Here is a 14593-nt window from a genome sequence, read left to right on the forward strand (position 1 = left end):
AGTATTCAGACCACTTGACTTTTCCACATTGTTACATTAGTCTTATTAGAAAATTATTAAATTATTTTCTCAAATCGACACAATACCCCATAAATGACAAAGCAAAACAGGTTTAGACATTTTTGCCAAAGTATTAAAAACATACCTTAATTACATAAGTATTCAGACCCTTTGCTATGAGACTCAATTGAGCTCAGGTGCATCCTGTTTTCATTGATCTTCCTTGAGCTGTTTCTATAACTGGATATGAGTCCACGTGGTAAATTCAATTGATTGGACATGATTTGGAAAGGCGCACACACACACCTATGTAAGGTCCCACAGTTGACAGTGCATGTCAGAGCAAAAACCAAGCCATGAGGTCGAAAGGAATTGTCCGTTGAGCTGGGGCACAGATCTGGGAAAATGTACCAAAAAAAAAGTCTGCACTATTGAAGGTCCCCAAGAACAGTGGCCACCATCATTGTTAAATGGAAGATGTTTGGAACCACCAACTCTTCCTAGAGCTGGTAGCCCGGCCAAACTGAGCAAACGGGGCAGAAGGGCTTTGGTCAGGGAGGAGACCAAGAACCAGAGCTCAAGTGTTCCTCTGTGGACATAGCAAAACCTTCCAGATGGACAACCATCTCCGCAGCACTTCACCAATCAGGCCTTTATGGTAAGGTGGCCAGACGGAAGCCACTCCTTAGTAAAAGGCACGACAGACCGCTTGGCGTTTGCAAAAAGGCACCTAAAGGACTCTCAGACCATGAGAACAAGATTCTCTGGTCTGATGAAACCAAGATCTTTGGCCTGAATGACAAGCGTCATATCTGGAGGAAACCTGGCACCATCTCTAAGGTGAAGCATGGTGGCAGCATCATGCTGTGAGGATGTTTTGGACTGGGAGACTAGTCAGGATTGAGGGTTAGATGAACGGAGCAAAGTACAGAGATCCTTGATGAAAACCTGCTCCATGGAGCTCAGGACCTCAGACTGGGTTGAAGGTTCACCTTCCAAAAGGACAATGACCCTAAGCACACAACGAAGGAGTAGCTTCGGGACAAGTCTCTGAATGTCCCTGAGTGGCCCAGCCAGAGTCCAGATCTGCAGAGAAGAATGGGAGAAACTCCCCAAATACAGGTGTGCCAAGCTTACAGAGTCATACCCAATTAGACTCAAGGCTGTAATCACTGCCAAATGTGCTTAAACAAAGTACAGAGTAAAAGATCTGAATACTTCAGTTTATGTTTTAATACATTTGCAAAAATTTCAAAAAACAGTTTTCGCTTTGTCATTATGAGGTATTGTGTGTAGATTAATGAAGGGGAGAAGATTTTTTTTTAAACCCATTTTAGAATAAGGTTGTAAGGTAACAAAATGTGGAAAAAGTCAAGGGGTCTGAATACTTTCCGAATGCATTGTATATCACAAAAAAGTAAAATGTGTTATAAAGCTAACATGTCAAAAAATCCAAAAATAGCATTTCAGAGTTCAAAGATAGACAGGCTTGAAGTGAACATGGCATAAATGACTTCACACAAACAATCCATATTAAAAAAGGCAGACTTCCTCAATTCAACAGTTTCTGAATAATGATTCTGATATATTGCTTCAATCAATGACATTGATTACATTTGACTCTTGAATAGAACTATGCCTTATTAGCTTCGTACAATGCCTTAAACCAAGATGTAAAGGTTCTATTACTCTATAATTTCTGATTGCAGCTTTAAAACGGTCTTGTATGAACCAGAAAAGAGCTATATCTGCATGTAAATTAATGTTAGCTGGCTAATGTATCGACCGTGCGTTGTGGTCCACACCCTCGGTCAAGGCGAAGCCAGCGATGATAGTGGGAGGAGCCTGCCAACGGCTCTGAGGTAAGTCTTAGTGTGGAGCCCCTAGTGGGCTGACCTCTGTTACCTCTTCAGACTCTTCTGGGCCTGCTTCAGTAAAGTGTCAAAGTCAAGGGCATCAAACTTGCCAGTCACGGGTGCCGACGGGTCATACTCGCGGTTAGAATCTGGAGGAGTGAAGAGAGAAAGAAGATTAGTATTAGGCGGTATACCGGGGTATTTTGAAATACCCACTATGATTTAATGCCATAATTTGTATTTTTTTTTATTTATTTTAAGTCAGTATTCAATTGAGCAAGTCACATGGTATGTTTGTTAACAAAGAGCACATGGGGCCTCCCGGGTGGCGCAGTGGTCTAGGGCACTGCATCGCAGTGCTAACTGCGCCACCAGAGTCTCTGGGTTCGCGCCCAGGCTCTGTCGCAGCCGGCCGCGACCGGGAGGTCCGTGGGGCGACGCACAATTGGCATAGCGTCGTCCGGGTTAGGGAGGGTTTGGCCGGTAGGGATATCCTTGTCTCATCGCGCTCCAGCGACTCCTGTGGCGGGCCGGGCGCAGTGCGCGCCAACCAAGGGGGCCAGGTACACGGTGTTTCCTCCGACACATTGGTGCGGCTGGCTTCCGGGTTGGAGGCGCGCTGTGTTAAGCAGTACGGCTGGTTGGGTTGTGCTTCGGAGGACGCATGGCTTTCGACCTTCGTCTCTCCCGAGCCCGTACGGGAGTTGTAGCGATGAGACAAGGTAGTAATTACTAGCGATTGGATACCACGAAAATTGGGGATAAAATGGGATAACATTTTTAAAAAAACAAAAAAAACAAAAAAAAAACAAAGAGCACATGGCGCGATCTAAGTTTCTTGACATGACGATCAACTGTTGCGCAGCGCAAGAGGTGATAAAGTTACACTTGAAAGTCCCACAACTAATGTTAGCCAGCTAAATATCTTAACTACCTAAAATGTGCCAAATACATTTTCTCCAGCTCTGTGCCCGATTTCCTGATAGCGAGGGAACTTACGCTTCGAACACACCGACTGCGTCATTGCGTTTCGATACACCAGAAGTACATTCATTTCCAATGGAACGCTGCATTTGCCTTGCAGCATTGCGTTGCAGAGGCAGTTGCAGTGCGTTCTGTGTGGTGCATACGTTCGATAAATCGAACGTATGCATCAAATTGTATGAGTGGACTTGACAGAAAGTAGCAAAATATGAATGTAGATTTTTTTTTTGCACACATTCAGTAAAAATTTGGGATTACATAAAAACAGTTTGATTGCATAATTTCTTTACATTTTTTATTTATTTATTTGCCAAGTATATTATTTATTCGATGACATCCTCAAATTAATTGTGAGAGCCTATAATATAATTTCCCTCCAAAATGCAGTTTTGGAGCGAAACGCAATAATAAATAGTCAAGATAGGCAGAGTAGGCTCTTTCAACAATGAGACCAACCTTGAAGAAGGTGGTATGACTATTTCTTTCACACACACCTCATTGGCTAGGTTAGCTAGCTAACGCTAACTAGCCACATCTAGCACAAGCTCACTACTAAACTGACCTGGCAATCCTACTATCGTGGACACTTGTCTCCAAGCAGCATTTTTTGTGTTTATGTCCCTGTAGCTGTCAGCAGTTGTGTCAAAAAGACACGGTTTTGAGGATACTGCGAAAATGATTCTCTCCTCCATGTGTCCAACCGCATGCGACCATTTGCAAAAGGTACCTGCATCAGTATAGTTGCCTAGCTGCGCAAAATGTTATGCAGCAGTGATGCAATGACGCAGTCGGTGTGTTCGAAGCGTTAGGCTTACGGGTGTTTTAATGATGCAGCTTCCCTACAAACGGCCGATAGACGCAACATGCGTTTCTCAAAACACCACGCAAAAAGAACGTTCGCCAAGTGTGTCGCTGAGGCACACGTCGATACGGATAGGATCGAAAGGCAGCGCTGCTCTCAGATCAGTTTTCTCCATTCAAATCTTACCTTAACATAATTATTCTACAACACTGACGACAGATCAGTTCCTAGAAAGATATCACCTATGGCTGCAAATATTGAGTCATCTTATTCTAATGCTTAGCCTATAATAGGCACCTCATTGTGGCCATGTTACACATCATGCAACATACTGGGGCAAAAATTAGACGAGTTCCATTTGAAAAATTGTAGGCTAATTGAATGAACATTACATTTCAAAATGATTTAATTATATAGGCCAATAATGTAGGCTATTTATCTTTTAATGCAGTCATTTCAGTTTTAATTTGAAGCATCTTTTTATTCTTCGCTTGTTTGTAGGGATGTGCAAGGTTATTTTAATATCCGAACAGACATTAGTATTCGAATACTTGTGAGAAATTAAAGCCCTATTTTAACACTGAAAAGGCTATACAAATAAAGTATACACGTGACATTGTTGCATACACGAATGACCATTCATGACCATTCAAATTATTAATTTGAAACGCGCCCCGTAAAAGTATCTAGTAGCAGACCGGTAGACTTCACGTGTAGCTTGTTGTTTACGTTGGACAATCAAAAAGTGAAAGTGGCAAAGACACTCAATGTGTAGCAAGTGGAGTGATGGTTCACTAATGCAATGTAATGCAAGATTAAATAACATTTCGGAATGAAGTTAGCGAAATGAGGAGTGGGCTACAACGACCAACTAATTGGTAGGATGCCGCTTTATCTGAAAGGTGTTAGGGAGAAAGCGCAGCATGTGGCCTCAACTAGCCCAGCTAACTACAGCTGCCCAGCTTAGCTCGCAAGCCAGCTTGTCTAGGCTACTCCATTAAAGACAGTAGTCTTGGCTGTAACCGAGTTGCCTCGGCATCTCTCTCATTTGACATCTGATCACTCCCATCTCATACAGTTGAAGTCGGAAGTTTACATACACCTTAGCCAAATACATTTAAACTCCGTTTTTCACAATTCCTGACATTTAATCCTAGTAAAAATTCCCTGTCAGTTAGGATCACCACTATTTTAAGAAAGTGAAATGTCAAAAATAATAGTAGAGATATTTAAGTTTTTATTTCTTTCATCACATTCCCAGTGGGTCAGAAGTTTACATACACTCAATTAATATTTGGTAGCATTGCCTTTAAATTGTTTAACTTGGGTTAAACATTTTGAGTAGCCTTCCACAAGTTTCCCACAATAAGTTGGGTGAATTTTGGCCCATTCCTCCTGACAGAGCTGGTGTAACAGAGTCAGGTTTGTAGGCCTCCTTGCTCGCACACGCTTTTTCAGTTCTGCCCACAAATATTCTATGGGATTGAGGTCAGGGCTTTGTAATGGCCCCTCCAATAACTTCAATATGTTGTCCTTAAGCCATTTTGCCACAACTTTGGAAGTATGCTTGGGGGTCATTGTCCATTTGGAAGACCCATTTGCGACAAAGCTTTAACTTCCTGACTGGTGTCTTTAGATGTTGCTTCAATATATCCACATCCTATTCCTCCCTCATGATGCCATCTATTTTGTGAAGTGCACCAGTCCCTCCTGGAGCAAAGCACTCCCACAACATGATGCTGCCACCCCCGTGCTTCCTGGTTGGGATGGTGTTCTGCGGCTCGCAAAAGCATCCCCCTTTATCCTCCAAACTTACTGGTCATTATGACCAAACAGTTCCATTTTTGTTTCATCAGACCAGAGGACAATTCTACAAAAAGTACCATCTTTGTCCCCATGTGCAGTTGCAAACCATAGTCTGGCTTTATGGCGGTTTTGGAGCAGTGGCTTCTTCCTTGCTGTCAATATAGGACTCGTTTTACTGTGGATATAGATACTTTTGTACCTGTTTCCTCCAACATAGTCACAAGGTCCTTTGCTGTTGTTCTGGGATTGATTTGCACTTTTCGCATCAAAGTGCATTCATCTCCAGGAGACAGAACGCATCTCCTTCCTGAGCAGTATGATGGCAGCGTGGTCCCATGGTGTTTATACTTGCGTTCTATTGTTTGTACAGATGAACGTGGTACCTTCAGGCGTTTGGAAATTGCTCCCAAGGATGAACCAGACTTGTGGAGGTCTACAATTATTTTCTGAGGTCTTGGCTGATTTCTTTTGATTTTCCCATGATGTCAAGCAAAGAGACACTGAGTTTGAAGGTAGGCCTTGAAATACACCCACAAGTACATCCACAAGTACACCTCCAATTGACTCAAATTATGTCAATTAGCCTAGCAGAAGCGTCTAAAGCCATGACATCATTTTCTGGAATTTTCCAAGCTGTTTAAAGGCACAGTCAACTTAGTGTATGTAAACTTCTGACCCACTGGAATTGTGATATAATGCATTGTAAGTGAAATAATCTGTCTGTAAACAATTGTTGGAAAAATTACTTGTGTGATGCACAAAGTAGATGTCCTAACCGACTTGCCGAAACTATAGTTTGTTAACAAGAAATTTGTGGAGTGGTTGAAAAACGAGTTTTAATGACTCCAACCAAGTGTATGTAAACGTCCGACTTCAACTGTATGTTACAAACCAGCTCATCCGTAGCAATACAGCGCAGCAGTGCTTAAGTTTACAAGTTTAAGTTTCTTCAGAAAGTATTCATACCCCTCGACTTATTCCCCATTGTTGCGTTAGACGGTTAAGATTTTTTTTTAATTCCATCTACACACAATACGCCATAATGTCAAAGTAAAAAAGTTTTATAGAAAATTTATAAAATGAAATGCATAAGTATTCACACCCCTGAGTCAATACATGTTAGATTCACCTTTGGCATGGATTACAGCGGTGAGTCTTTCTGGGCAAGTCTAAGAGCTTAGCACACCTGAATTGTACAAAATGTGCACATTCTTTTAAAAAATGTATTCAAGCATCGTCAAGTTGATTGTTGATCATTGCTAGACAGCCATTTTCAAGTCTTGCCATTGATGTAAGCAAAACTAACTAAGCCACTCAGGAACATTCAATGTCGTCTAGGTAAGAAACTTCAGTGTATATTTGGCCTTCTGTTTTAGGTTATTGTCCTGACGAACATTGAATTTGTCTCCCAGTGTCTGGATTTTCCCCAAACATAATGCTTTGTGTATTCAGGACATGAAGTTAATTTTGCCACATATAACAGTTCTTTTTTTGAATAATATTTATTCTGTACAGGTTTCGTTTTCACTCTCATTTAGGTTAGTATTGTGGGGTAACTACAATGTTGTTGATCCATCCTCAGTTCTATTGCAGCCATTAAACAAACTTTTTTTTCAAGTCACCATTGGCCTCATGGTTAAATCCCTGAGCGGTTTTAACAGAGTTAGGAAGGACGTCTGTATCTTTGTATTGATAGAAAATCCAAAGTGTAATTAACTTCTTATGGCTGGGGGCAGTATTGAGTAGCTTGGATGAAAAGCGTTCCCAAAGTAAACTGCCTGCTACTCAGACCCAGAAGCTAGGATATGCATATTATTAGTAGATTTGGATAGAAAACACTGAAGTTGAATGATGTCTGAGTACAACAGAACTTATTTGGCAGGCAAAACCCCGAGGACAAACCATCCAGGACTTTTTGTTGTTGTTGTCACTCTTTTCAATGGGTTTTCTATGTGGATCTAGATTTCTAAGGCACGTGCTTGCAGTTCCTATCGCTTCCACTAGATGTCAACAGTCTTTAGAAATTGGTTGATGTTTTTCCTTTGAGAAATGAAGTAGGGCTGTTCAGAACGAGAGTCGAGTCTAGTGTACTGTTGTGGTTGGGGCGCACGACCTGAAAGCTCGCTCTACTTTGTTTTTATCCGCTATTGAAAGCAGTTTATCCCATCTTAAATTGTATTGATTATTTACGTTAAAAAATAACATCCCTCTGTTTGGACAAAGATTACAGGTACCTTAGATATTTTGTAGTCATGTTGCGCGAGTTGGAACCAGTGTTTTTCTGGATCAAACGCGCCAAATAAATGGACATTTTGGAGATATAACAACAGAATTAATCGAACAAAAGGACCATTTGTGATGTTTATGGGACATATTGGAGTGCCAACAGAAGAAACTCTTCAAAAGGTAAGGCATTAATTATATCGTTACTTCAGAGTTGTGTGTCACGCCTGGCGGGATGAAATATGATTGTCTGTGTTTGTTTGATGGAGTGCTGTCCTCAGATAATCGCATGGTTTGCTTTCGCCGTAAAGCCTTTTTGAAATCTGACACCGTGGCTGGATTAACAAGTTAAGCTTTATTTTTGACATATTGCAAGTGTATTTTCAAGAATGTTAAATACACTGCTCAAAAAAATTAAGGGAACACTAAAATAACACATCCTAGATCTGAATGAATGAACTATTCTTATTAAATACTTTTTTCTTTACATAGTTGAATGTGCTGACAAGAAAATCACACAAATTATCAATGGAAATCAAATTGATCAACACATGGAGGTCTGGATTTGGAGTCACTCAAAATTAAAGTGGAAAACCACACTACAGGCTGATCCAACTTTGATGTAATGTCCTTAAAACAAGTCAAAATGAGGCTCAGTAGTGTGTGTGGCCTCCACGTGCCTGTATGACCTCCCTACAACGCCTGGGCATGCTCCTGATGAGGTGGCGGATGGTCTCCTGAGGGATCTCCTCCCAGACCTGGACTAAAGCATCCGCCAACTCCTGGACAGTCTGTGGTGCAACGTGGCGTTGGTGGATGGAGCGAGACATGATGTCCCAGATGTGCTCAATTGGATTCAGGTCTGGGGAACAGGCGGGCCAGTCTATAGCATCAATGCCTTCCTCTTGCAGGAACTGCTGACACACTCCAGCCACATGAGGTCTAGCATTGTCTTGCATTAGGAGGAACCCAGGGCCAACCGCACCAGCATATGGTCTCACAAGGGGTCTGAGGATCTCATCTCGGTACCTAATGGCAGTCAGGCTACCTCTGGCGAGCCCATGGAGGGCTGTGCGGCCCCCCAAAGAAATGCCACCCCACACCATGACTGACCCACCGCCAAACCGGTCATGCTGGAGGATGTTGCAGGCAGCAGAACGTTCTCCACGGCGTCTCCAGACTGTCACATGTGCTCAGTGTGAACCTGCTTTCATCTGTGAAGAGCACAAATGTCAAACATCCTGCACGGTGTTGGGCTGTAAGCACAACCCCCACCTGTGGACGTCGGGCCCTCATACCACCCTCATGGAGTCTGTTTCTGACCGTTTGAGCAGACACATGCACATTTGTGGCCTGCTGGAGGTCATTTTGCAGGGCTCTGGCAGTGCTCCTCCTTGCACAAAGGCGGAGGTAGCGGTCCTGCTGCTGGGTTGTTGCCCTCCTACGGCCTCCTCCACGTCTCCTGATGTACTGGCCTGTCTCCTGGTAGCGCCTCCATGCTCTGGACACTACACTGACAGACACAGCTCGCATTGATGTGCCATCCTGGATGAGCTGCACTACCTGAGCCACTTGTGTGGGTTGTAGACTCCGTCTCATGCTACCACTAGAGTGAAAGCACCGCCAGCATTCAAAAGTGACCAAAACATCAGCCAGGAAGCATAGGAACTGAGAAGTGGTCTGTGGTCACCACCTGCAGAACCACTCCTTTATTGGGGGTGTCTTGCTAATTGCCTATAATTTCCACCTGTTGTCTATTCCATTTGCACAACAGCATGTGAAATTTATTGTCAATCAGTGTTGCTTCCTAAGTGGACAGTTTGATTTCACAGAAGTGTGATTGACTTGGAGTTATATTGTGTTGTTTAAGTGTTCCCTTTATTTTTTTGAGCAGTGTATTTACAATTCTGTAATTTGAATTTGGCGCCCTGCACTTTCACTGGATGTTGGTCAGGTGGGACGGTAACGTCCCATCTAGCCTAGTGAGGTTAAATGTCTTAATTTTACCCATCTACAAATAGGTGCTCGTCTTTGCGAGGCATTGGAAAATCTCCCTGGTCTTTGTGGTTGGGTCTGGAATTCACTGCTTGACTGAGGCACCTTACAGATAATTGTATGAGTGGGTTAAAGAGATGAAGTAATCCTTCAAAAATCATAATAAACACAATTATTGAACAAAGAGTCCAGGTAACTTCGGCAAATGTTTACTCCGGAACTTATTTATGGTTGCCATAACAAAGAGGTTGAATATTTGACTCAAGATGTCAGCTTTAAATTGATAAACATTAAAACATTTCTGAAAATATAATTCCACTTTGACATTATGGGGTATTGTGTGTTGGGCCAGTGACACAAAATCTCAATTGAATTAATATTTAAATTTAGGCTGTACCAACAAAATGTGTAAAACGTAAAGTGGTTTACATACTTTGAATGGACTGTATTTCGAATATCCGGATATCCGACAAAAATGAATGATACTATTCGAATAGTGACATTATTTCAAACCTCCATCCCTCCTTGTTTGTAACAACTACAAAGACATTGGCAACTTTGTTGTGAAGTTCTGCGTTACAGAGACAGAATCAAGATGTTTCTATGTTTAGCGGAAACATGTATAAAGTAATGAACCAAAAACAAAACAGACCTAATGACGCACTTAGCTGTTCTATGAGTGGTCTGAGGAAGCTTGTAAATAAGTGCAACTATGCATTTGGTTTGTTAATGTGCCAGCTAGCCACCTATAGCTTGCAAGATCAAGCATCTTGGTTAGAGCAGAGAATCAAAGTGTGAGTACCCTTTTGAGATAGTTACACAACTAGGAGCATGGTTGTCTGTCCATGGAATTCACTTGAGCTTGTTAGCATTTAGCTAGCATCCACTACGGGAATTTGCTAGTACTTTGTTAGCATTTGTTCACATTTTTTGGTTAAGAAATAGCACCCCTTGTGCATTTCCGGTAATACCGTATGGTACAGGAACAGTAGGTATGGAAATCTGGATACTGTTCAACCCTAATTAGCATCACCTGCAGGATTTGAGGGAACATAATCTTTGCTAGCTCTCCTTGTTTCTATAAACCATGTTTTACCTAGATCAGCATAGCTCGTCTTGCAGAACTGTCTCCTTCCTCCGAAGCAGAGGTCAAAGGGGAGTTCGTCAGGCTTACGGAGCTTGCTGCCGTTCTCGATGGCCGTGAATGCATCCTTCGTATCGTAGTAGGTCACAAACCCATAGTTATCCCTGTCACAGAAATTGAATAGCAAATATTAAACATGCAGGAGACAGAGGGTTGATTCATTAGGTGGTGCAGTGGTCTAGGGCACTGCATCGCAGTGCTAGCTGCGCCACCAGAGTCTCTGGGTTCGCGCCCAGGCTGGGCTGGGTTCGCGCCCAGGCTCTGTCGCAGCCGGCCGCAACCGGGAGGTCCGTGGGGCGATGCACAATTGGCATAGCGTCGTCCGGGTTAGGGAGGGTTTGGCCGGTAGGGATATCCTTGTCTCAGTATGTAAAATGTAATAAAAATGTATGCACTCTACTGTAAGTCGCTCTGGATAAGAGCGTCTGCTAAATGACTAAAATGTAAAATGTAATTATGGCACAAAATGGAAGACATTTTAAAATACAAAGAAACATTTGCAATGATTAGTGGACAATTCCGGGTAGTCCCGCCCTGTTAGTCGGTTTTCTTCTGCTTGGTGACATGAACACTAGATCGTGTTGAGGTGTGAGTTCTTAAAATAGCCACTGGTGGTTTAGCCTGGTTGTTTCTGTAGCACCTGTAGTTTGGCCTGAGAGACCACGGAGAGGGTCAAGCAAGGGTTGGTGTTCTGGGTCTGGGAAGAAAATGAGACTTCAAGTTGTCTTCAGGAAGCACAAAACCGAGTTACCGGCAAACAAAAGGTTTAGCGATGGAAGTGGTAAGACCATGGCTGTGGCGGTCATCAAATTTTGTGACCCGGTAACCGTCATGTAAGTAACTGCTGGTCTTACGGTCATTTACCGTTAATTAAAACACGTTTAGCATCTCCGGGCTTCCACACATAGCCTACAAGCATCTAATGCAGACCTTTGGAGCATCTACTTTAAAAAAGTAAAATAAAAACATTCAATATAGCCTAGACCATCACAATAAATCCAGTTTAGGCGGGTCTAAAAAAATAAATGTAGCACATTTTACAAGAACAGAATAGCATATTCTGAGTCATCCTTATGTTAGGCTCTGCTCTTGCTATGCCATGTGACTATGGGCTAACACTAGTTTATTTAGCAGACAAGATTTGCTTATAATTCCCGTGGCATTATTTTATAGTAAGAATAAAATTGAACATAGCTGAATAAAATAAAAAGGATATCTTTCTCCAAACGATTTCCCATGGAGTGCGCACATGCTGCTATTCGGTGTTGAGAATTTGAAACAGAACCTCCTATATGCTTAATTTAGAGTTATTTATGGTACTTTGTGACACAAACCTTCTGTTTTGATTTCTAATACATTCTAAGGCTGCATGATGCGACTAATGATGATTTGAAAAAAGTGAAGCCATGCACTCTGCTCCGTTTCTTGTGCAGGCTACACAGACTTCATCAGTCTCATTTGCAATTTGACAAGCACTTCATAATATTCTAACCCATCAGACTATTCTCAATGTAATCTTGTCTTTACTTATGACCTAATGTGTGTAAATAAGTGGAGGCTCCTCAGAGGACCATCCTCGGTGAATTTCGTAAAAACAAAATTTCAAACATTTAAAAAGTAAACATTTTTAGATGAAACTATACTAAATACAATCACATATCACCAAATAATTGATTAAAACACTATTTTTCAAAAAAAGGTCCTCAGTAGCCTCAACGGGACTGTAGGGTAGCACCATGGTGGAGCCGGAGGACAGCTAGCTTCCGTCCTCCTCTGGGTACATTGACTTCAATACAAAACCTAGGAGGCGCATGGTTCTCACCCCCTTCCATAGAATTACATAGTAATTATGACAGCTTCCAGAGAGGTCCTCCAACCTATCAGAGCTCTTGCAGCATGAACTGACATGTTGTCCACCCAATCAAAGAATGAATCTAGTATAGAAAGCATAAGCTATAGCTAGCTAGAACTACAGTGCATTAAAATGTAGTGAGTAGTTGAGAGAAAGACAATAGTTGAACAGTTTTGAACAAAATCATTTCTTAAAAAATGGAGAAGTGAGAAAGTGTGTGACCCCTGGTTTCACTTAGCTAGCAAATGCAGCTAGCTATTGTCACCTACTCAAACACCCTGCTGAAACAGAGGGATGTTATGTTAGCTAGCTGGCTATGACTATCCAACGCAACACTGGAACTCTTCCAAGTCAAGGTCAGCTTTTGGTTTTACAAATGTATTGCCACTGAGGCCCGCAGGTGTAACTGCTTACTAGCATTACTGCATGATTGTAGCAGGTTTAGTAACGCATTAGTTCTATTAGCTATGCTGACTATGAGGTTACTTTAGCAAATATGGTGACAACGATGTAGGCTGTGTGTAGCTGTTTGGCTTGTGACACACAGCTGATGTGTTGTGTATTGAAGTCCACAAGCAAAGGGAAGAGGTACAGCGCATAGATGCGAGAAGGAATAATACGTGGCTGCTATGAAAGTTCACTGTGCTTTCGCGTGATCAGGGGTGTATTCATTACACTGATTGTGTTAAAAAAAAACATTTCTTAAACGGAAGCAAACGGAACAAAACAGGGATAAACACCTGAATTTGTCCAACAGAAATACTCATTTGCAACTGTTGGACTAGTGAATACAGCCTATATTATATATATATTCTTTGCTTTATCTTGGCCAGGTCGCAATTGTAAATGAGAACGTGTTCTCAACTTGCCTACCTGGTTAAATAAAGGTGAAATAAATAAAAATAAAATAAATATTAGCTAGATGCAGGCAAGAGTGTGCAAGGCGGTATTGAATGACATCGTCTGTCACCTCAAATTTGTTGTAGCAACCTGATGGGTATAGGGAAAATTTGAGTAGCCTAAACCTATCGCTGTTACATTGAACTGGGTGAATGGAATTTGAATAACAGTCATCCAATAGGTTGTTAATAGAAATAAGGCCATACTCATGAGAAACAAATCGTCCTCTTAAAACGGCACTGACCACCACTGGTGCAATTATTTCTTATTTAGAATGGGCCACAAAAAAAAGTAATCTGTAGCCTGCATTCAAATAGCGAATATGTGCGGTTATGTTTTTAATATGCCAGGTAGGCTTCACCAGTTGTAAAGTGGATGAATGTGCTTAATTTAAGGTATTTATCAATAAATATAGCAGGACGAGAAAGCTTGGACCCTCTTATATAGTGAGCAGTCAAAACACTTCACATGCAATTGCGCAATGACTAGCCTTATAAGAACACATTTCACTAGGCTCTGTAGGCTATGGGCTCTCCAGACTATTCAATTTAATCTAGTCTTTACATATACTAAATATTATGTGTGAAATTACATTTGATTTAGAAAATGGGACATTATGCACCTGTCGGAACAGGGGCATAGCAAAGACATCCGTATGCACTTGAATAGGGAATGGAGGACGTTTTCCCGTGGTTAATTTTCATTCCAGCTAGGTAGGCTACTCCGGTTGTGCTTAATATTATCAACATTAGGAAAGTTGAGAAATAAAATAGGCCTAGTCTATAGAAAGCTGATGGAGGCCATCAAAACTGTTCTTACACAATTGCATAGCCTATAGAAATGTTGCACAACATGGGCTTATAGGACCACTTACTTAATTGCATGCATCAACCAGCTATGAGGAGCTGGCTCTCGCTACACAACAAGTGATCCTATTCCACTCAATCTCAATGCCAGAGCTCTCATGAAATGTTTGATTTTCGATTGCATTTACATTGATGTCAGCGTGATTAGAGGGACAATAGAGCATT

The 14593-nt window shown here is 41.8% G+C and overlaps 1 protein-coding gene across 1 annotated transcript in view; it reads right to left on the reverse strand.

The window, feature by feature from the left end:
- Positions 1 to 1106: 1106 nt before the first annotated feature.
- Positions 1107 to 14593, reverse strand: part of LOC120046446 (peroxisome proliferator-activated receptor gamma coactivator-related protein 1-like) — a 38134-nt gene continuing 24647 nt past the window's right edge. Inside the window, exons 13-14 of the mRNA XM_038991688.1 lie at positions 10763 to 10914; positions 1107 to 2005 (exon numbers count right to left, since the gene is read on the reverse strand). Of these exons, the coding sequence (XP_038847616.1) occupies positions 1902 to 2005; positions 10763 to 10914 (256 nt within the window). The 3' untranslated portion in view covers positions 1107 to 1901. The remainder of the gene's footprint in view (positions 2006 to 10762; positions 10915 to 14593) is intronic.

The sequence above is a fragment of the Salvelinus namaycush genome, chromosome 4 (genome assembly GCF_016432855.1).
Source record: "Salvelinus namaycush isolate Seneca chromosome 4, SaNama_1.0, whole genome shotgun sequence".
NCBI classification, from domain to species: Eukaryota; Metazoa; Chordata; class Actinopteri; order Salmoniformes; family Salmonidae; genus Salvelinus; species Salvelinus namaycush.